Consider the following 23,619-nt stretch of genomic DNA (forward strand, 5'->3'; position numbering starts at 1 on the left):
TAACAATACATACCTTACACTACAGAAATAATAACAACTAATCCTCATTTGTCATGCACAACACTCAACTTCAGTGAGGATGAAATTTTTGGCGGACATTTTGGCGAGCAAAGTAAACGAATATTTCGACAACATCTCTGAAGATGTCCAATACATGATTAAAGAGTTAGACAAATGTAACATAGATGCTCATAATACGACAAATAGCTCTATTATGTCTTGTTACATAAAAAAATATTTCCGAACTATAATTTTTTTTAGAAGTATTTCAAAATTAAACCGTAGTGTTAGCACGGGTATTATACAAGTGTTCGAAAAAAAACGTTGTCTGTATCCGGCTCGTCATGTATCTTATATTTATTCCTATTTGTAACGGGTCAAATTCAAATTCGTATTTATATCCGATACTAATGAATATCCAACTCTGAAGAAAAAAAAATATATATATACAGTATATACGAGAAAGAAACAAGCTAGCGGGGTAGCCTAAAAACAGACACGCTAATCTTCTTGTGGCGCAAGCCTCGAGAAGAGGCCGAGAGGGAAAGCAGAGGTCGACGGACGGAGGCGGGCTCACTCGAAAAGGAGAGGCAGGCCAGGCTCCCAGCGCGTCGCCGCCGAGCGCAACGCCGTCTAGATCCCGCCACACGCCCCGCCGGTCGCCGCTCGTCTCACGGTCCGCTCCCCTCCTTCCTTCCTTCCTTCCTGTTCCTGTGCGTAAGTGCGTTGGTTACAAACCCTTCACCCTTGCTTGCTTGCTTGGATTGGATTGACTCCGCCGTGTGCTAACTGCTAAGCGCATAGGGTTCTGTTTTTGTCCTCGATCGAGAGCACCCGGGCCCTTCTATGTTTTCTCCGATCAGACTCGGTTACTCGTGGTCCCAAAAATCGAGAATGATGTGCGCCCCTGAGATTCGTTGATGATCGGATGATTGTTTCATTTTGTTTGTTCCCAGTATATGCAAACTATTCTGGTAGTTGGCTGTAGAATACATCTGCTTTGCATTAGATTCTTGTAACCTGTTGTTTAATCCAACTATCCAAGAACGTGTGGTGCATTTGGAATAGTGTTCGTATTGTGATTCGTCCAATTTTATTTTGGTTAAAATATCTGGAGTTTGTGTGTGTGGCCGTGGTCATCCCAAGTTTACGTGGATCACTTGCTCAGAGTTTCAGTCCGTTGGTATCCAATCAAGTGTTGATGTTTTGCTTAGTTACATTTGTTTGGCTTTTTTTATCACTTTCTGAATTGTAGCGAGTTGGATTTGCTGTACTGTACACAAGCCTGGCTTTTTGACCTGTCAGGCGCAAATGATAATCTCCTTTCGCTTCATGTATGGGAGCTAATGTTGGTTTTCTAATAAGTTTTGTTTAATTTAGCATATTTCTGACAATTTGATGTGTTTTGATGTTTTTTTACATTTCACTAAGGCCCTGTTTAGATTGGAGATGAAAATTTTTTGGAGATGAAAATTTTTTGGGTGTCACATCGGATGTGTCGGAAGAATGTCGGGAGGGGTTTTTAGAAACTAATAAAAAAACAAATTACATAGCTCGTTAGGAAACTGCAAGACAAATCTATTAAGCATAATTAACCTGTCATTAGCACATGTGGGTTACTGTAGCACTTAAGGCTAATCATGGAGTAATTAGGCTTAAAAGATTCGTCTCACGATTTTCAACCAAACTGTAATTAGTTTATTCTTTTATGTACATTTAATGTTTCATGCATGTGTGTAAAGATTCGATGGGATGGATGAAAAAATTTTGGGTGGGGAACTAAACAGGGCCTAAGGGGTCCTGTTGTCAGTATTGCATTGCTTGTATGAAAGAACAAAATGCTATACACATGTTCATCAAATCCAGGGTTGTGAGGAACATGCACATGTTGAAATCCTAGAGTTTTCAGTATTATGAAAATCATAATTACTGAGATATTATTTTCTGGAAATGTCCAGTTACCGAGAGATTGTTCTTCTGGATATGTCTGTCTGTCTAAAGTGTGTGTTGTCCATGTCTTAGGCAAGTTAAGGTGTTACAATATTATCTATTTGTGTGTACCATGCTCATGTTGGAGAACTTTTCATATGTTCAAGGGCTTCTATTTTCCTTGAATTTACTGGGAACTGCTCATAAGTCCAGTGCCTTTTGTTTTGAAGTCAGATGTAAAGAAGGTAGTTTAGTATATCATTCTTATGCACTGCCAAGAACATAACACTAAAATAACTGGTCCTGATCTGAATGCATGAGATCATATTGATTCTGGCTTCTGTCATTGTTCTGTTGACTTCATATGTTTCTTGGCTGATTGAACTTAGTAATATTCTTTTGCTATCCTTTCTCCTCATTCTCTTATTGGACTATTTCTCTTTCTCTGGTTGACAGAGAGCATGGAGGGTTCTAACTTGAAAGGTTTGGTGGATGATGAAATTGTCATGAAGACGGGCAAGGCTGCAGGCATCGGTTTAGCTTTTGGCGGTGTGTTTGGTGCACTAAATTCTATGCTGCATGATGGGCCTCAGGTTGGCAGTAATGTCAAGTATCCCCAGCTGATCAGAACTACCAAGGTGTGTGGGCATTATGCAGCAAACTTAGCGGTTGTTGGAGCTACATTTGTAGGCGTCGAGCAGGCTCTTGCAAGATACAGGATGAAGAAGGACATCATTAATGGTGCTGCTGCTGGTTTTGCTGCTGGTGCTGTTTTGGGTTTCAGAGGTAAGACATTTATCCTGCTCCAGTTGTTATTCCTAGCCTGAACATATAGTAAAAGTAAACTCTTTTGGGATATGTTTGTGTTTGTGTGATTTGTTGTCGATGATATTTTACTTGAACTTTGTCTATTGATTTCTTACCACCTGTTCGCACAATTTTCTTTGGTGCTGGGGTCATCATGATTCGGAAATTTGTTATGCAGCATAGTAGAAATTAGCCTCGAGCTATGTGGTAACTTTTAATTTCTCGATTAATTTAATTGCATCGGTGAGAAATGCCTACAAAAGTTACTTTGGAATTAGATTTGCTGTATGCACTTCTTGATCGGAGAATCCTGTGGATGCTGTTCTACGACATGTAAAAATTCAACACGAAACATTAGGGAATGCTTTACTGCAAATTTTGACATAGTTACGTGCATTCTTGCATGTTAGATATCAAGATTCATGGGAAGGAGGCCATTTATTGACTTATTACTCCTGTTACTGTTCCACTTCCACTGATGGTCCTCATATGCGTTGTCCCCTTTTTGCATTACACAATTATCATCTTGTTCGATGAAGTAATATACTAACTTGTCAGTCTGGCATTGTTGCTTTGCAGTTAGGAGCTTCCGGACAGCATTCTTTTCAGGGTCTGCACTCGCCTTGACATCTGTACTGCTGGATGTCACCGGAATGAAAATTACTGATGAAGAAGAAAAAGGCAACCACTAGACACCCTGTGAAATGGAAGAGCAGTATCTGTATCAGAGGAGTCCCATCTCTTAAGAAATGCTATTACAGTAGTAGTGTTGGGATGGAGAAGAGTTTCTTGTCCATTGATATAGGCACGCGAACGTAGTATGTTCATAACAGAGGTAGTAGCCTAGTAGATTATATACTTCGCAGCGGTCCTGGTCTGAAGCCTAAACACATGTTTGCAGAGTACTTTCCGCCATTTTCATCTGGCGCTAGTTTTTTTTTTTCTGAAACTGCAAGTCGAAGTCACTGGTTAGACTGTTCAGGTACCATCAGGTTCCACCAAATTCTGGATCTGTGCTGCAAGTTGCCTTTTAAACATTTTATATGGAAGCAGTGCAAGTTTTTTCTTCCTCGGTGTTTAATCTGAGAACTTGTTAGCTGTTTCTTCCTGATGTATGCTCTATGCTTCAGAATGTATATAGTTACCTTCTGCTCATCTGCAGGGGTTAATGCTCTTCTATGTTTTATATGACTGTGACAGAATATTATTTTTTTTGCACTTCATTCATGCTGAAACAAAGTTTATAATTTCCTAAAAATAGTTTGTCAGGAGTTTTGCACACTCAGCCATATACAAGATGTGGCTAAACCTTACCAGGCCGGTGCTCTGTCCAGCACAAATGTCCAAAAGACAGAGGAATCAGCACAAGATCCATGTATGCCACATGGCCCACCAACTCGCCCGTGGATCCAGTGTGGCGTGATCCCATTGGCTCCCTGGATATCCCTCCTCTCCCTCTCGCGCTCGCAGCAAAATCCATTGCTTCGCTCTCGCTTGTGCTTGTGCAGCTTGCTCACTGCCCCCAAAACGTTCACAAAATCTCCAGAAAAAAAATTCCATTTCATAACCAAAAAACTAAAAAAGAAAAATCAAGTGAAACCGGTAACGGAAAAATGGCAGTGGTTGGCGCTTTTTCCCCTCTCAGGTGCACAAAGATTTCTCCCTTTCTACTCTCCTCCTCCTCCTCATTCTTCAGTATCTGAATTAATTATGTTTTCAGAGGTTCTTGGATAGCTGTGAGGATCAGGCAGGGTGGGAAACCTGCAGGGATCAGCCTCCTGTCTCCAACAAGGAGGAGGAGGAACTGCGCGGCAGTGGTTCGGGCGGAGGTGAGCTTCGTGGGCGCCGACGAGGCGAAGAGGCTGGTGGACGAGGAGGGCTACACGGTGCTGGACATCAGGGACAGGACGCAGCGCGAGAGGGCACACATCAAGTCCTCTACCCATGTGCCTCTCTTCATTGAGAACCAAGACAACGACATTGGTACGCAAACACATCTATCGACCATGCCATGCATGCATAATTCCCCTACATTTCTTTGTTTTCTTGTTTGGACGAACTCTTCTTGTAGTTGAATTTGATTTGTTATTAAGGGACCATCGTGAAGCGCCAGCTGCACAACAACTTCGCGGGGCTCTTCTTCGGTCTGCCCTTCACCAAGCTCAACCCGGATTTCGCCAGGACAGTCAAGGACAAGTTCTCGCCGGAGAGCAAGGTGCTGGTTGTCTGCCAGGAAGGTCTCAGGTTTGTGGCCGAGCAATTTTGTCACCAATGCAAGTTCCTTTGTCAGGACTAAGGACATGTTAAGCAAGCAAATGAAACATTCAATCTAGCTAAAAGGTGCAAGTACTCCCTATGATTGCATCTACAAGTTGTCTTAGACATTAACACGTTTCCACTGACAATTTGACTACCGTATCTATCAAAATATTATTTTATTTCAAATAAAAGCCAATTGTATGGACCACCTTTAGAAGGGTTTCTTTCAACTCCAGCTCCATGCTACAGTATCCAAAAGAACCGAAGCCAGTGAAGCCAATTTTCTGGCTCCACCGGCTTCTAGTTCAATTTTGGGAGGACAGAAAAAAACAGCTACATACTACAGCGCACAATATATTTTTCTTTTTTGGAAGTTGGAGTCATTTTAGGAAGAGAAGCTCTTCCAAAGACAACCTATGTTCTTAACATATATATAAGCCGGAGCTATTTTAGGAAGAAAATCCTTCCCAAACACAACTTGTATGTTCTCAATCAATATATATAGCCATCTACATCTTGATGGTGGACATTTAGAATTTTGACCCAAAATGAATCTTAGCATGACCTGTATTTGCAATCAGAGGAAAAATAACATTTACTATTGAGTAGTTACCCTGCAGGTAGAGTTTATTATTATTATTATTATTGAGTAGTTGGATGATCTTGTATCGATTATTGATTTGGTTTCCTTTGGTCTGCTGAAGGTCAGCAGCCGCTGCAGATGCGCTGGAGAAAGAAGGTTTCCAAAATATTGCGTGCATTACGTCAGGTCTTCAGACAGTGAAGCCAGGTACCAAACTGATAAGCTCACAGAATTTGTTGCTCCAAGGTGTTTTGGAGTTTAAACTGTAACATATAGCTCAAAATAATTTTACAGGAACGTTTGAATCTGTCGGAAAAAGTGAGCTGCAGAATGCGGGGAAAGCTGGTCTTGTCACCATCCAAGGGAAGATTTCAGTAGTCCTTGGGACTGTACTGATCAGTAAGATTATTGGATTACTCTCTTTCAGAAATAACCAAATGGACCAGCTCATCACCCTATGTTATGGCCACTCATGTGCAGGTGCCTATCTGTTTATAACATTCTTCCCTGACCAGGCTGAGAAGCTTTTTGACTTGGCTGGCATCAGTTTGTGATCAGAACTGATGTTCTTTCCATTCATATTGGTACTCCAGTTCATAATCAGGTCATCATTTGCGTATGTTCTCTGTAATCTATGTCAAAATCATGTTCATCCAGATATCCCTGTCCTCTCCAAAATAGATACGTTAGAACTATTTGATATCAAGACGAGTTACATATTGATTCTAAAGTTACTTTATGTATTTTAGCTGTAATTTGGAGTTTTCTACTGAATTTGACGTGACTGCTGAAGTTAATGCTAGAATGCTTCTAACATTTTATTTGACTTGCAAAACTCCATATGCTCTTTCTTTGTTGTAATAACATCATAAATTCCTTAACTTCTTCATAGGTAATAAGATCTAGAGAAATGCTTTTAGATGCTAACTGGGGAAAAAACTATTTGATACTGATGAACTTATAATAATGGTACCAAGAACAATGCTTGTTCTGTAGGAAGCCAGAGACCGTTCAGGTTTTGATTTTCACCGAAAGATCTGAAGCACTATCCTTTATAAAATAAGATGAGAATCATTGCAGAATCTGAATATATGCTCGAATGCGAACTAATCAGATATATTTCCCATTTTTCCTGCAGGATGACTGATCGATCAAGTCGATTCACTCAGATGTTTCCAGGCCGAAAAGAAATTTTTGCTCTATGTGTATTGTTAGGGAGTTGTTGGCAGATCAGCACATATTCTTTGAAACATCCCTTTTCTCCATGTACCTCCTATTTCTATTGTATGCTTGATTCATCTACATGCTTGTGTTGCTTCTTGAAAGTATTTTAGACCTCTGCGCAGCTATGATTCAGGATTCCAAATAGAAGTTTTTTATCCTTCTAGTCATGCTCATCCACTGCAGAACATTGATTCTGAAAGATTATGTAGAACTTGATACCAATTACAGTTGCAGAAGAAATGATTGTCTTGTGTAATGACCTATAATAGCAGAGCCTGACCACATCATTCCGTTGATGTCTTATTTTCTGCTCTTGCACTTGATCGGATGTTGTGGATTGAGATGGAAACTGAAAATGCCATAAATCTAATGAAGAAGCGTATGCTCTAAATTTTATCTATCTGGAAAAAAGAACAGTCCAGTTTGCTCATTGCTTTCCATTCAATTCATCAAAACTTAAGAAAACTGAGGTCATTTACATCGCATGTATCTCAATTGTTAACTAGCTTTTCTGACGATTCAGACATCTTATCTCTGAAGGTACCAACCGACCAAGGGACATTAGAACATAAACAATTGTCCTGTAACCTTAGCATGAAAGAAGAAATATGACATTTCATGCACAAATTTTACTTCTTACCTTTCCCTTTCTAGTTTGGAGACACCAATACAATTCGTTTAGGCCTTGTTCGTTTCAACCCAAAACCATGGGGATCAAGGGGAATTGGAGGGGATTGGAGAGGATTTTGACTTGTAGGGGATTTAATCTTCCTCAATCCCTCCCATTCCCCATGGTTCTAAGAGAAACCGAACAAGACCTTAAGCAGTCATATTTAGATGACTGTAAGTACAGGAGTAAACAGCAGAAGGCCTTACACTTGTATCACCATCCTAGAACCAAATACTGTCCAAAGAATGAATTTGAATCCCAAATGGGAAGGAAAGCAATGAATTTAAACGTGCTCATCAGGCAAATTTGAAAAGCAGAAAGTCAGAGATTGAACTTACAAAACATTAATGCTGGAATGTACAAGATGTAGAATTAGATTCAAGTAAACAAACATGGTATATAACTGAAACGAAACCATGCTGCTGTTGTGTTATCATATATAAGTGCCGTTAAGAAAAATGTAATCATATGAACAAGCAAAATCCTTCTCATACACTGTTATGGTACAAAAATTGTTTGACATATCGAATTGATCACTTTGTTATCAAAATCTAGCCTCTAAGTATCCCTCGTACTACATGCATTCGCCAAGATACTCCCCCTCCTTCAGTGCTCCTGCAAATTTCTGATAATCTAAGCTCTATTCACACGGATGGGTTGTCCTTCCAATTCCTGAAACCACATTTAATTGTAGAACAATAAGACATTAGCCACATGCTCTGTTCCAAAGTTTGATATCAAAAGCCATGCCAACTTTCAAGGCTTCAAAAATCTTTTGAATAGCAAATATAGGAGATTTAGGTCTTAATGCGTGCTGAAATAAGGTTAAAGAATGGACAAGGATATTAGTGTCAGTAAATAAGTTTCTTTCAGAATGATATGTCGGAACAATATGGCATCAGTTGAAGTAGTTCAGATCATGTAATTCTAACTCATCTGTACACATAACAGTCAGTAAGTTAAATCCATATTTCCATCTATTTTCACCTAAATGATAAGATAGAAGAATGCAGCACAACATTTTTGTTTGGCAATCACCAAATGGTGACTGTTTTATGAGGTAGCAAAGAAATGGCAGAAATGCGTAAAATATGCAAGAGAAGCTTACCGCGTTATTGAAAGTAGCAACAGCAGCTTCAACTTCTTCCTCAGAAGAGAATGTGACAAAGCCATACCCCTTTGACTTCGAGGTCCCCGGAATGTGGGAGACTGTTGCACTGAGGATCTTCCCCTTTTCAGAGAAGAAGTTTTTAAGAACTTCCGTTGTTACATTCTTCGCAAGATTACCAACATAAACCTTGTACTGACTATCCACAAATACAGGTTCCGATTCAGGTGCTGATCGGTCAATGTTCGGTAAGAAGCTCTCTGTGACATTCACTTTAATTTTTCTACCACCAACCTCCTGTAACAAAAAGCAGAAATATGAGTGATACCATGGCTGCATTCCCCTCAAAGTTCACAAATATGGCCTGGAGCAGAATTGCAACATTGGATGCTTACAGTCCCATTGAGAGCCTCTACTGCAGCATTGGCCTCTTCCACAGTGCTCATCGTGACAAACCCAAACCGTCGGCTGCGATTGGTATACTTGTCGTACATAACCTGCAGGAAACAATTGAGCATTTCCATTTCAGCTTTCCGAGACCTAAAGTTATTTTGGAGCATAAAGCAAGACACTCATCAGAACATAGCCTTGTCTATTGATGCAGCAATTCAACTGAACCAATACAAGCAACCAAACCACACACGGATTACCATTTCCGAGACTCCAGTAATGTTTGAGCATTAACTAAATAAATTAGATTGAATTTGGGCAAGAACCGAGTGGGAAAGGCAAAAGCCAAGAAAGAGTAGCAAATGAGAAATGTCGTCAAATGTTGGAATGGGATAAGACACTACAGAAGGAACGTGTTGCGTTACCTCGGCCCGCTCAACGGTGCCGTGCGCGGCGAACATGTCGCGGAGCTCGTCATTGGTGACGGTCCTGGGGACATTTCCAACGTAGAGCTTCCGCGCCGCCACCACCTCTGGCGCCTCGAGCACCGCCGAGGAGGCTGACACCCGCAGCGCCAAGCCCCGGCGCCACGCCTGAGACGCCGCGGCGGCCCGGAAGGAGATACGGATAGGGGCGGAGACGGAGACGGAGGCAGGGCTTAGGCAGCGGCGGTGGAGGGCTGGAGGAGTTACTAGAGAGGAAATGGCGGTCGCCATTGGAGGGGAGAGGAGAGGAACGAGAGGGGAGGAGCCGAAGGAGGACAGCGTTATCCGTTGTCGCGGGTGGATTCCGTGTTTTGGGGCGCCACACCCCTAGTCAGTCTTTCACGATTACAGGTGTTTGGTTGCCTAGCTAGCGTCTCACGGCACTCACAATGCAATCACAGAGTCCAAGACAATCAATTACATATTATTTATAGTATTTTGCTGATGTAGCAGCATATTTAGGCCTTGTTTAGTTCCAAAATTTTTTGCAAAATTAACACTGTAGCATTTTCGTTTGTATTTGACAAATATTGTCCAATCATAGAATAACTAAGCTCAAAAGATTCATCTCGTCAATTTCGACCAAACTGTGCAATTAGTTTTTGTTTTTGTCTATATTTAATACTCCATGCATGCGTCTAAAGATTTGATGTGATGGGGAATCTGAAAAATTTTGTAAAATTTTTTGGGAACTAAACAAGGCCTTATTGAAAGGTAGAAAAAATAAGACTCCAAGTCTTATTTAGACTCTAAGTCCCCATTATTCGAGATAATAAATAACTTTAGACTCTACGATAGAGTCTGCATTGTGAGTGCCCTTAGGCCAGCCTTATTAGACCAGTCTCAATGAGGTTTCATGGGATGTTTCGTGCACATTAAATAGGGTGCCACATGAGTTTTTTTCATGAAACTGAAGGAGAGAGAAGGAAAACGTTTTATCCCGGTGAAACGAGTTGGCGGTGTTTCCAATGATTTGAAAATCACGTGAAACGCGCGTTGAGGGAAAGAGTTTCATCATCGAAGATCCTGTGCGCACGCGCCTCCGCCTCCGCCCCCACCCCATCTTTCCACGCCGACTAGTGCCCCTTTTGTGCCTGTCTCGACCTCCTTCGGCTGCTCAAGTTGGCCCGATCCGTGCCGTCAACCAGCGCCGGAGCACGTTGCTGCTAGTCCGACGACGACGAGAGGCTGGACGGCTTGCCAGCTTCGTTTGTCGGCCTGCAGCATCTCGCGGAGTCGATGCCGTTGATGCACGCAGATCCAGCTTCTCCGGCCGAATCGATGTTGTCTACCTCAACTTGTCCGAAGCTCCCACCACCATTGCGCCTGTGGATCCCACGGCCACCGCTTGAGATGCCCTAGCCATGGCACCACACATCTTGCCGCAGACGCATCCAGCAGCTATGGCGACGAATCCTGCAGCTTTCTCTAGTCAACGTACAGGGAACTGCTCTAGTGTGAGATGGGTGGTGCGTGAGCAAGGGAAGGGGCCGGGAACGAGTGGATGGCAGCACAGGTCACACGATCTCACAGGGAGCTTCTAGAGCCTCTCTTTTTTTTTTTGCTTTTTTTTCTTTTTTTTGACAAGTTTTTTTATTTTATTGGCCCCACTCGCTGGCACTAGGGAATGTGTGATACGGCTGACGTATGGATGGATAGACACAATCACACAAGCACACTTTAATTTGATTCCCCTCCCAAGCCGTTGCAGCCGTACTCGATAAAAGTTTAATTTGGACACAACAAACGGCTACAGAGTCATCTAGCATATTTGATCTCAGCAACACACAAGAATTAAATGCTACAGGAAATATGTGAAACAACGAAAAGAAACTATCCCATTGAGAATGACTGTTTCATGCTCCAGTTTTCAAGACTAATAGTACTAGAAATAGTGACATAAAATGTTGCATTGAGACTGGCCTTAGGACCTTTTAGCAACCATCACATCAAATAAAATCCCACTAAATTAATTCAAAAAAGTTTAAAGATTTATATTTTTTATATAACTAATTGACACTATATGAAACTAAACTTGGGAAATATTATCTAAATATTTATTTTGGTTAATGTTTTCTCGCACATCCCAAAATCAGATATTTTGGGGTGTGATAGTGATGCAAGATACATATGATCATCTTGTTTAATAATAAGAAAAAAAATTATAATTTCTTTTTAGTTTTGTTTTTTGTCATATAATGTTCTTTCGATCATATTTTTTGGTCCTTCTGACTGACCTTAAATAAATCTGATTTATATATAGTATTATTATATGGTATTTTGTATACTATATGTATAGTTATGAATTTGATTGTATGTTATTTTATTGTATCAGATCTGGTAAAAATTAGTAAGCTTATAGAAGAAAAACCAATAAAATATTTGATCACATTATAGAAGTACATGTGATGAAACAAATAATATATATATATATATATATATATATATATATATATATATATATATATATATATATATATATATATGAATTTACGTTAATAGATTAGACATTAAAAGTATTGCATATAATAGAGATGGTGGACATTTTTTTAAACTAATAAGAGATGACATGGCCAAGAAAAACCAAAAGAATATTTGAGGTTAATAGATTAGAGATTAAAAGTGTTGTACATAATAGAGAGGATGTGGATATTTTTTATAATTAATAAGAGATGACATAGATAACGTGTATGAACTATAAGTTAATGAAATACTTAGTGAGAAATGATACAGGAACCCATAAATTCCTTTCGAACGGCCGGATCGAGTCCCTGACAACTTCTCAATTTTTTCTAGTCCACAATGCTAGCGCTCACACTAGTTGACAATAATTTTCTCGCGTGCCCAGCCTGTGACATTTGGCTCGTGTGGGCAGTTAGGCACAACTCACCTTGTACGCGTCAGCCTTACGTATAAATACTTTTGACGAACTAAAAAAAATCACAACCGCTAAACTAAACATCTAAATTAAATTTTGATTACACCACCGGATTTTTTACAATGAATCCTTCAAAATAAGATCTGACATAGATATATTTAAATAAAATTTTATTAACGAATATTTATCTTATAAAGATAAAATATTTTCTTTTACTGAGCAACGACAATATTCTAGGAATAGAGAATAATGTTCCGTCTTCGTAAGAAAAATATTCTCGATTTAGAAGGACAGTGTTCTAGCTTTAGATAAACATAACTAGTATTGTAATATACACATGAAAATCAATAAATACATACATAACGTAAATAAAAATAATATCACATGCGAAAAAATTTAGAACATATAACATAAAAAATTTAAAAGAATATCACATAAATAATTTTTAAACATCCTAAAATATACTATAGAATATGTGTACTAAGTGAACATCACTAAATACACCATAAAACATCACTAAAATACATTATAGAACATCGCATATATATTCTCTGAACATCACTAAATACATCATAAAACAACACATGTGTACTAAGTGAACATCACTAAATACATTATAGAACATCACATATATTACATAAATATCACTAAATATATTATAGAACATCACATATATACTAAGTGAACATCACTAAATACCACATAAAACATCACTAAATACATTATAGAACATTGCATATTAAATTATACTCCCTCCGTCCATTTATCTCGATCATTTAAGGAAAAGTTTTTCTTCCAATTATCTCCATCATCTTGAGGTGATCGGCTGTAATTATGACCATTCCTTGGGCCATCTTGGCTCTTCATTGGTTGCATGCAGGCATGCACATTAATTAGATTAATTGGACCACAATGATTTACTGAAAAGACGTGAGTCTTTCATGCTCCTTGGTCTATGTGCACAAGGCTTAAACGAAGGAGACTAATGGACGGAGGGAGTATCAAAGAACATCACATATATACTATGTGAACATCACAAAAAACGACATAGAACATCACATATATATTATGTGAACATCACAAAATACATTATAGACATTATATGTATATCACGTGAATATAAAAAATTATCACAAAACATCACATGTATAACACATGAAAAAACCCGTAAAACATCACCACATGAAAATAAAAAAATAACATATATCATCATAAAAAATAATATAAAAAGAAAAGAAAATAAAATAAAATAAAAAGAAACAAAATAAAAGTAACAATATAAAAGTAATAAAAATAATAATAAACACATAAATCCAGAAAAATAAAATAAAATGATGCATGAAAAGAGAAAAGAAAAAGAAAAAAGAAAAAAAAATAAAGAAAAATTAAGAAAATAAAAACATTAATCAAAGAAAAACATAATTAGAAAATAATTTAAAAAAATAAAAATAAATCTATCAAAAAAAGAAAGGATAAAAATAGAATATTATATGTATAACAAACGAACATCAAAAGAAAATAAAAGAAACATAAGTATAAAAACTAAAAGAATAATAAAAAAATACATAAAACATAAAAAATTAAAAATGAAGCAAGAAAAAGAGAGAAAATAAATAAAAAGAAAAGAAAAGAGAAGAGAAAGAAAAATAAAAAAAGAAAAGAAATAGAAAAAGAAATAAAGAGATATGTGCGTACCTCTAGGTTGTAATTACGGCTTCCAGCGTAGACATTTTCGCACGCCGTGCACTGTGGTCCGTTCATCCGGACCAGAAGATTTTTTAGAGGTTTGTCAGAGTTGTTTAAGAGACCTTTGTAAAATCCTACGAAATTAGCATACACAATACGGATTACTAAAATGCCATTTTTTTTCCAACCATCATTTATCTCGAGCGTCCAATTTCTGATGGACCATTCAGATACATCTGGTACGACAGTCTGTCAGTCTCTGCCCAAAGTCCCAAACCGGCCCCATAATTGGCTCAGACTTTTGAGAGCTCGCGCTCTCCAATTTTGTACCCAAAACCCCAAACCCTAGCGGATTCCCTGCCCAACTCGATCCGACCTCGCCATGGACACCTCCGACGACGAGGCTACTGCCGCCGCTGCGGAGACCAAAAAGAAGACACCCAAGGCAGCGGCGGCCAAGGGGAAGGCGACGGGGAAGGGGAAAGCGGCTGCCGGCCCCAAGGCGTCGGCCAAGGAGAGCAGCCTCCTCAAGCAGAGTGAGCTCCCTCTCCGATCCCCTATCTCATTAAGAATTTCGGTTTTTTTGGGTCGGTTTATCTTATGCCTTTTGTATCTTTTCTTGGGTTTCTGCTGCAGAATCGCCCGCCGAATTCTTTGCAGAGAACAAGAACATTGCCGGGTTTGACAATGTGAGTTGTTCTCTAACGACTTATGGCCGATTTGGGTGCAACAGCTAGATTTCATGCGTTTGCGAAATTTAGCTAGATGCAGTCATGCAGATGCTCAATTATCTTGTCGACAGACAGTATCATTTCTTTATTTTCCTCATGGTTCAAGGGCAATGTAATCTAGAAATTAAACTTAGACCACATCTGACAGTGGGGAACAAACACAAACTATCAACCATTGTTTTGATTCACGGATAATTACTCATTCTAGTTGTAGTACACTTGTGGGGAGGAAATCTATCAGATACCATCATAGTCATTATTTCACAGAGGTACTGATGTAATGGTGCTGGTCAGCCTGGTAAATCCCTGTACACAACGTTGCGGGAGCTAGTTGAGAATGCCCTTGATTCCGCCGAATCCATATCAGAGCTCCCTGATATAGAGATTACAATGTAAGTAATCCCTAAGTGTATTCTTTGTTTCCTTTTCTATTTTGCAGTATGGGACAATGCCCCATAACTTTGTTTTGCCATATCCTTGTCAGAGAAGAGATCACAAGGACCAAGTACAACACAATGATAGGGCTAGTGGAGCGACAGCGTGTTGACGAGGCACTATATGATGATTTTGAGTCAGAAAAGGATCGTGAGGTAAGATGAGCACCTAGGTTTGTATTAGTTTGAACATTGTGGATGTATTGAGAGGCGTTGTGGACTTCACAAACTTACCTTTTTGCATTATTCGTGATTTTAAGTCTGATAAAGTTGTATGATTTCGCAATACTTAGAAACGCCTGGCCAAGGAAGCACGTTTCCAAGAAATTCAAGCTAAAAACGCTGCACTTGGGAAGAAAGTTAAGGAGGCTCCATCTGTTCGAGGAAAAGGTCGGGGTGAGGCTGTACTTTTCAAAGTGACTTGCAAGGTATTGCTGTGACAATGTGATATATCTGTCGAAAATATTTTTTCTTACTTTTGATCTTCACTAATCCACCCCCTCCCCCCATGTGGATGCAGGATAATGGTAGAGGTATGCCACATGATGATATCCCAAATATGCTTGGGAGAGGTAGGTTTATAATGGTATCTTTAATCCATAAATGCTGAATCCAAACAATTGGATCCTTTCTTACTTGGAGAGGAGATGATGGTACCATGATGTCCAATATCATTGGAGCTGTTTACATATGGTGCAGTTTTGTCGGGCACAAAGTATGGTTTGAGGCAAACACGTGGAAAATTTGGACTTGGTGCTAAAATGGTAAACTTTTTGCTTACGCTGTTGAGAAGAAACTTTCTGAATTGTATATTGCTGTGAACTATTGTTTTGTATCTTTTTGAAAGATAAGAATGAATGCAAACAGTTAGTTGATTTCTGCATTATCATGAAATCTTGAAATTGTTTTCTTTCTTTTGCTTGGGCATGACCGTCTTTGGGTTTGGATTGGATAGTGCAAGTGTACAACCAAGTATTACTCATCTTATGCTGTTTGTCATGATGCTAATATCTCATTTCTACATAGCCATGTAAAAACTTGCATCATAACTAATGTAAAATGTTATTACAATCATAATAGCAACTTGTTTGCAGTTGGCATAATCATCCTTTTCTTTCACTTTGATTATACCTTTTAAGTGATCTATTATTAGTTTGTTTTCTTGTGTTTGTTGTTTCAAATTTGATGGTATTCTTTTGCTTAATCTATCCCATGTCTAAGAGATATTCATCGTGTTTTGCCTCTGTAAAATAGCTTATGACAATAAACGTGTGACCTATAGTATTCTCATGGATTATTATTTTTTTACTGGCTCTAATGTGCTGTTTACATTACAATTGTGGATTAGAACAGGCACTTATATGGTCAAAGATGAGCACAGGACTTCCTATTGAAATTAAGTCGTCGATGAAAGGCCAGAACTATACTTCCTTCTGTCGCCTGGACATAGATATTCATAAGTAAGTACAGCTTGTTGGTTCGTGTGTCTGTTCAACACAAGTACTGACTTGATATTGCAGTTTGTCTCTATTTTGTCACTTTGGTAACTTCTGCAGTTTACCTTTACCATGACCCATTTTCGTGCATTCCACTTCTCAGAAATATCCCTCATGTTCATTTACATGAGAAAAGGGAGAACAAAACTAACTGGCATGGGGCAGAGATTGAAGTTATAATTGAGGGAAATTGGACAACTCATCGTGTGAGTAGCATGTTTTTGGAACATTTGAAACAAGGAATTGTGCTGTAGAGCTAATCAAGTGATCTCTTTCGTGCAGTCAAAGATCCTCCATTATATGCGTCAGATGGCAGTCATCACACCATATGCTCAGTTCCTTTTTAAATTTCTATCTGATGCAGCAGAGTAAGCATTTTGTTTATGGTTATCTATTTATGTTGTGTGAAAGCTGTTGCCAATTTTTCATGAATGAGTTTGTTTCCTGCAGCAAAAACTTAACAATAAAGTTTGCTCGCCGGACAGATGTTATGCCTCCTGTTCCACTTCAAACAAAGCATCACCCATCTGCAGTTGATTTATTACTGATAAAAGGTTTAGTTGCAGAGACTACAAAGCAAAATCTTTTACAGTTTCTACAACACGAGTTCGTGAATATAAGCAAATCACATGCTGAACGTTTAATTGGTGAGTTGTATGATATGCATTGTGGCTGACCTGATTATTGTGTAAACTAAAAAGATAACCAAGTCAATATAGTAGTAGTTTCTATCTGTTTTCAACACATCATGGACCACTATCTAGAATAGAATCGTGAAGTAAACCTTCCTTTGGCAGTTTGATCTTTGTCTTGCTGTTTATGATTCTGAGTTTCAGTTGTGTTTCTAATGTTGCTTTTCAAAGTATTCTACTCTCCACTAAAATCATTTAGAAATCCTATTATAACCTGTTTTGTGCTAAAAATGTAGTTGTATTGTTGTTATGTATTTTTGTATTACTCTTTATCTAGGCTTTACTATTCTTGTTATCAGTTCTATGTTATAATATAACATTTTTTATTTGCAGGGGAGATGGGACCTGATTTCAGTCCAAAAATGACAGTCAAGAGCCTTACTTCTCAGCAATTAGTGCGAATACATCAATTATTTAGGCAGGCTAAGTTCGATGATCCCAGCGGCAATGTATGCATTCCCTTCAACCTTTATTTGTCAGCTATTCATTGGCTGCTTTCATATGTGCAACTGGTCATCGTGGTACCGAAATCAACCAATTCTATAGTGTCTTAGTCCTGCAGGTGAATATAATTTACGCCTGGGTATCATAAAAGAGTTGCACCCTGATATGGTTGCAACACATGCAAGCAGGTGTGTCATTTTATTCAGAGTGAATTCCAGAAGGCATTTATTGAATAAAACTAACAGCTTAATGTTGTCCTCCGTTCAGCCCTCAGGTTTTTGAAGGTCACCCATTTATTGTTGAAGCTGGGATAAGCATTGGTGGAAAAGATGTTAAACAAGTAAGGAAGCATTATTCTGTATGGCAACATTTATGCTTTTATTTATTGTGTTAAAAAATATTGTAGAAACATATATTTTGTTTCTCCTTAGTGGTTCCAGCAATTCAGTGATAGGAAAATAGTCACCCAAACAGATCACCAGGAACTCTCATACACACATGAACACAGTGGGTTTGGTGGCTGGAATGACTTAGCCTTTTCTTATTTTCTCTTCTATATGGAGGCAGCAACGAGCTGCATTTTAGGCTGTGATAGCCTTGTCATACACAATTAACCTATATTACTGCTATTACTTCATGCTGAAATTAGCTGAAGTTAAGGCTATGAACCCAGACACAGGATTATGCCCAACATTCAATGTGTGATGGTAGTTATTGTAAAGATCATGATAGTTGATTATTTGATTTGCTGCCTTATTTGATGCTAACATTTTTAAATTTCCCAGGGTAGTTTCTTTCTGTCTGAGATACTATACTGAATTAAACTCCTAGAGTGGCCTGGTCTGCGAAAAGGGAAAATGTTACTTTTGAAAGAATTTATGAATTTGACCACTCTAAAAAGTGGAAGAATGAGAACTAGCAAGTTTGGCTATCTATTGAGACCTGGGCATATCTGATTTAAACACTATATCTGCCTACACGTTTCAAATTGACTAGTTCTTCCACTTAATTGTTTTGATGGCGAAACTTTTAAGGAGTAAACATAATTGTTTGTCAGTATTACATTGAACTCCAATTATGATTCTACTGGGATTAAAATCCTTATATTGTTATCTCTGTTTCATTCAGGGTATAAACATCTTTAGGTTTGCAAACAGAATACCACTTCTTTTTGAACAAGGTGCTGACGTCATCACAAGAACTGCTACAAAAAGGATGGTGTGAGTTTTTTTTTATCTTGGTTAGTGTATCATTAGAGTCAGATGTTCTACCTCTTCTATACCTTTTCCCATCCTGTTTTTTAGTTGGAGCAGCTACAAAATTAATCAACATCAAGATAAGATTGGTGTCTTTGTGAGCATTGTAAGTACAAAGATACCTTTCAAAGGAACTGGAAAGGAGTACATTGGGGATGACATAACTGAAATATCATCTGCTGTTAAGGTACAATGCAACTTCCCTTATTAACTGTGTCAGTAAGGCCACATATTAATCATCCTCTTGCACCTTCAGTCAGCGCTGAAGCAGTGCTGTCTTCAACTGAAGTCTAAGATTGTGAAGAAACTTCAGGCTCGTGAGCGGCAGGACAGGAAAAGGAACCTGAACAGGTAGTTTCTACTTTGAGGACCAGAGTGTTGTATATAATTGGCATTATAGCAAAATTCCTGTTTTTGAATCTGTTACTGAACCACACATTCCATTATATACTTGTTGAATACTGATATTGGTTGGTATATAGTGTCACTACTGGGATTCAGGCTGACAACGTAACTCCTGGGACTAAAACTGGTCTTACCTAACCCTTACCAGTATTTGTAGAAAGAGCTACATTCTGTGATAATGAATTTATTATGAACAAAATGACTCGCATGCTGCTTCACATTGACAAAAATTCTCCCAAATTGTATGCATTTATCTTATTTACTATTTTATATTTTCAGATATATTCCTGACGTTGCAAGAGCGATTATGGAAACTCTGGTAGAAATTGCAGATCAATCTCCCCCAAAACGGCCACGCTATGATAAGGAAGATGAGGAACTCCTTGAGAAGGTAAATTCTCAGGAGGTGACAGAGATGACATTTAGAGACTGCTTGACTCAGCATGTTGAACAGGTAAGAAAAAACTTATATATAAACAAAATAAAGATAAATTTGTGAGTCTCACACATTTTCTTGTGTGCTCTGTTTCAAGATGTGTCCGTATTACTTTTCAGAAGTAAAATATGATATATTGAATAAATTCATTGTTGATGTGGTATACAATCACGTCATATTGGCTATTGCTTTTTTTTCCCTATTGCAAAGCTTCATAATGTTTGGAGTGCCAATAAATTAGGCCATCAACTGTTCTATTTCAATCATCTGTCTATTTTTTGATTGCGCCAGGTCGACTATGAAATGGCGCTGGACTACGCCATGCAGAGTGGAGTAAGCGAGGAGCCCCGAGAAGCGATATATTTGAACTCACTTGAAGGATCTTACAAGTTTGTCGACTTACAAAGTCCAGTCTTCGTGTTCAGATTTGTTCCTTGAGAAGGAAACTTACACGTCCGCCATCCTCAGGCCCCCATATTTCTTAGGATGAAAATGTCCATGAATTCTATTGATTTTGTACCTGAACTTAACGCTTAAGCTGTTTTGACTGAGCTGTTCATGTAGCATAGGCAATGTCCATTACAAGTTGCTAAGTAGCTTGAACCTGGATGCCTCTGTATGTATGGAGGGAATAATATTTATTACATGTAATTCAAACTAGTGCATTGGGTTCAAAAGTTCAGTACTGCATTCTTCTAAATTGTTGACTTGAGGTGCTCATAATTCTAGAACTTGAGAAATTAGTTATTGTTCTGAAGGAGCGAAAATATTGAAGTTAATGCGGTTGCCTGGCACATGCCGTCGAGGTCTCCACATTTAATAATTTGCCTGACATTTTTCCTTTACATATTTCTGTTTTCATCCACCCTTTCCATTTGCACTTTTTATCACTATACTACATAAAAGGGGGGAAAAACCCTTCTATCGTGGTCGGGCCAAACGCCCGGTGGGTGTGAGGGTTGGTTTTTTGTTTTTAAAAACATCACATTTTTCTTTGCTTTTAATGTACCCATTTGCATGAAAAATCACTGGATCCAGGTTTGTTACCCTTAATTTTTGCAAAACCCCTATGAGCATCTCTCGAAAGCTGGTCTGATAGATCTCGAGATATACTAAAAGAATAGTTCAAATCTAGAAAGCGTTCGCTTTCTATTTTTTAATAAAATGCACATTTCATCTTTACAGTATTCTACCACCTTCTAATAACCAAACTACTTGTAAAAAATGAACTAATGTAGTTAAACTAATTATTTTCAAGAGTAATAAAATTTGAATTTTGAAACAAGTATATTGCTTGGGTGGGGAAAGCACCGGCTAGGGGAGTATGATATGTTAACAACCATACTAGTCCACAACCATATGAATATTGCTGTAACTTCTATCGGGGAGTATTCAAAGTTATATAGAATTCACAAGAAACATAATTTAAGCTTGTCCAAGGACAACAAAATTAACAATAAGTGTGGGTAGAGAATAGAGAGGCTAACTATGGGATAACAATAAAAGTCTTTTAGAAAAACCATTTTCTAGAGCTTACTTCATGCGCCAGCTTTGCACTAGTGGTAGCTAGGACTAAAGTTGAGCCCGCGGGCCAAAGGCACGACCCAAAGCACGGTGATTTAGCCCGGCCCGAGCACGACACGGCCCGATCCAAACCGTGTCTATGCTGACCCAAAGCATGTAGCGAGCTGTGCTTGGGCCGACCCTTCGGCCCGCCCGACAGCATGGCCCGACACGCTTTTAACAGCAAACACGATGTCAATCCGGTATCAGATAACTTGTGAAACTTGAAGTATCAAGTTTTGTGACTTGTGAAACTTGTGCCTTTTGGCATGTGAAATATGTTCTGTGAGTATATTGTGTTATGTGAATTATGAAGTATCAATATCTGTAACTTGAATGTGATTTACTTATGTTTTGTTGAATTCTGTATTAAATTTGATGTTTTTCATATAGCGGATCATGAGTCGGCTCAAAGGACTATTGGGCCTCGTGCTTTTCGGCTGTTCCGGCCTGAAAATCAGCCCACATGCCATGCCTGGGCCGTCAGGCAGGCACGGTGGCTTGTGGAGGGACGATCCGATGGCCCGCGGGCCATAGGGGCCCATGCTCTATCAGACAGTGCCTAGCACGGGCCCGTGCTGAACCAGGCCAGTCCGGCCCGTTGCTCATCTTTGGCTAGGACGTTCTGGCCTATAGCTATACTACGCACCTGAACGCAGAGGATTACAAAGAACGAATAAGAGTATAAGACTATCACCAGGTGTTGCCTATTGTCTAAGGCCTTGTTTAGTTCACCTCGAAAACCAAAAACTTTTCAAGATTACCCGTCACATTAAATCTTGAAGCACATGCATGAAGCATTAGATATAGATGAAAATAAAAACTAATTGCACAGTTTACCTGTAAATCACGAGATGAATCTTTTGACCCTAGTTAGTCCATTATTGAATAATATTTGTCAAATAAAAACGAAAATGCTACAGTGCCGAAATCCGAAATTTTTTCGGAAATAAAAAAGGCCTAAGAGCTTATTCGATTGTTTAAAAAGTCATGGTTAAAAATACTATTCGATGATTTATTACGAGAAAAAACAGTGCTGGCTGATAGAAAAAGTACACCTTACAAAAGAAGCGAATAGAGCCTAACTCTAGAACTTGTGGAGCACGCAACAAACAAGAGCAACCTATAGCTAGGGGTATGCCCAAGGTCGTAGATTATCGATAGATAGGTGCGCAAGCTACGAACTAGATGGTGACGCAAGACAAAGACAAGGATTTTATTCAGGTTCGGACGCTGTGAGGGCGTAATACCTACGTCTTGCGTCTGATTGTATTGATGGTATGAGATATAATGTGTTCCTGGGGGTCCCGTGCCCCACCTTATATAGTTCGGGAGGCAGGATTACAAATCTGGAAACTAATCTTAGTCGGTTATAATTGCCATAGATGGTTGGACATCAATCCATATTCTAACCGATAAGGATCTTACTTGATCTTCACGTTCACCTTCCTTACGCAGAACTCTGAACAGATCGACCAAGCAACGACTCATCTTCTAATAGGCCAATCTTTTCAACTCAAATCTAGCTGTAAGGGTATAGGAGTTTATATGCCTAGACCATCTCTACGCTATTAATCACTGCTCTGATCCCATTCCTTAAGCTAGAGGAAAGGTGGAAAGGAAGGGAGCCAAAAGTCAAGGGACCCAAGGAAATTAATGCTAAACACTCCTTATTCTTTTCATTAATAATATGCCTTTGTATATAGAGGTTATAAATTTATTCCAAAGGCAATTAATAGATTGGTTCGTGGATAGGAGTCAAATAATATTAGAATTCCTACTAACTAATAGATTGGTTCTCTAAATAGAGTCCAACCATTTTACTACTCCTATTTTCATATCGTGATCCTTAACTAATTGACCATTTCTTTATTCCTTTTTCCTTCGATAATTATGTTTTGTTGGCCATGACATGTCTGCTCGTTTGCTGAACCAGCTCGTCCTCAATCTGCAATCTTTGATGAATGTTGCATCCTCCCATGAAGTTTATGTATCCAGTTGATTTGCCCATTTGATAAGTAATCGGAGGGTGCCTCTATAAAGTCAAATGCAGTAGTATCTTTTTTTTTTTCTCTGGCTGTGGTCTGCATGTCCTCCGTGGATGATTGGTAATAGTGGCGGTTGTTTAAGCTATTGTCCATGG

The 23,619-nt window shown here is 38.7% G+C and overlaps 4 protein-coding genes across 7 annotated transcripts; 3 read left to right on the forward strand and 1 right to left on the reverse strand.

Moving 5' to 3' along the window:
• LOC8062033 (outer envelope pore protein 16-3, chloroplastic/mitochondrial) lies at positions 487-3,913 on the forward strand. Its single transcript, XM_021453928.1, has 3 exons — positions 487-717; positions 2,386-2,715; positions 3,316-3,913. Exons 2-3 carry the CDS (start codon positions 2,391-2,393, stop codon positions 3,426-3,428), a joined length of 438 nt encoding a protein of 145 aa, XP_021309603.1. The 5' UTR covers positions 487-717; positions 2,386-2,390; the 3' UTR covers positions 3,429-3,913.
• LOC8063469 (rhodanese-like domain-containing protein 9, chloroplastic) lies at positions 4,170-7,098 on the forward strand. 2 transcript variants are annotated; one of them, XM_021453927.1, is made up of 7 exons: positions 4,170-4,381; positions 4,457-4,719; positions 4,830-4,980; positions 5,700-5,785; positions 5,873-5,977; positions 6,059-6,194; positions 6,717-7,098. In XM_021453927.1, the coding sequence occupies exons 1-6, from the start codon at positions 4,350-4,352 to the stop codon at positions 6,130-6,132; spliced, it is 711 nt and encodes a 236-aa protein (XP_021309602.1). In that variant the 5' UTR covers positions 4,170-4,349; the 3' UTR covers positions 6,133-6,194; positions 6,717-7,098. The 2 variants fall into 2 exon arrangements, with proteins under 2 accessions (XP_021309602.1, XP_002459953.1); XM_002459908.2 differs by having other exon boundaries at positions 4,171-4,381; positions 6,059-6,182.
• Positions 7,850-9,791, reverse strand: LOC8063470 (30S ribosomal protein 2, chloroplastic). Its single transcript, XM_002462054.2, has 4 exons — positions 9,396-9,791; positions 8,976-9,077; positions 8,581-8,877; positions 7,850-8,144 (listed from the first exon to the last, which is right to left on the reverse strand). The coding sequence occupies exons 1-4, from the start codon at positions 9,684-9,686 to the stop codon at positions 8,106-8,108; spliced, it is 729 nt and encodes a 242-aa protein (XP_002462099.1). The 5' UTR covers positions 9,687-9,791; the 3' UTR covers positions 7,850-8,105.
• LOC8062034 (DNA topoisomerase 6 subunit B) lies at positions 14,285-20,613 on the forward strand. 3 transcript variants are annotated; one of them, XM_021452300.1, is made up of 19 exons: positions 14,285-14,555; positions 14,656-14,708; positions 15,045-15,142; positions 15,235-15,340; positions 15,478-15,612; positions 15,705-15,756; positions 15,884-15,948; positions 16,538-16,644; positions 16,784-16,886; positions 16,963-17,048; positions 17,131-17,234; positions 17,706-17,821; positions 17,919-18,004; positions 18,084-18,156; positions 18,945-19,036; positions 19,121-19,259; positions 19,329-19,423; positions 19,757-19,931; positions 20,205-20,613. In XM_021452300.1, exons 1-19 carry the CDS (start codon positions 14,402-14,404, stop codon positions 20,349-20,351), a joined length of 1,986 nt encoding a protein of 661 aa, XP_021307975.1. In that variant the 5' UTR covers positions 14,285-14,401; the 3' UTR covers positions 20,352-20,613. The 3 variants fall into 3 exon arrangements, with proteins under 3 accessions (XP_021307975.1, XP_002459954.1, XP_021307976.1); XM_002459909.2 differs by having other exon boundaries at positions 14,286-14,555; positions 17,131-17,327; XM_021452301.1 differs by having other exon boundaries at positions 14,539-14,555; positions 15,018-15,142; positions 17,131-17,327.

Source organism: Sorghum bicolor, chromosome 2, assembly GCF_000003195.3.
Source record: "Sorghum bicolor cultivar BTx623 chromosome 2, Sorghum_bicolor_NCBIv3, whole genome shotgun sequence".
NCBI lineage: Eukaryota > Viridiplantae > Streptophyta > Magnoliopsida > Poales > Poaceae > Sorghum > Sorghum bicolor.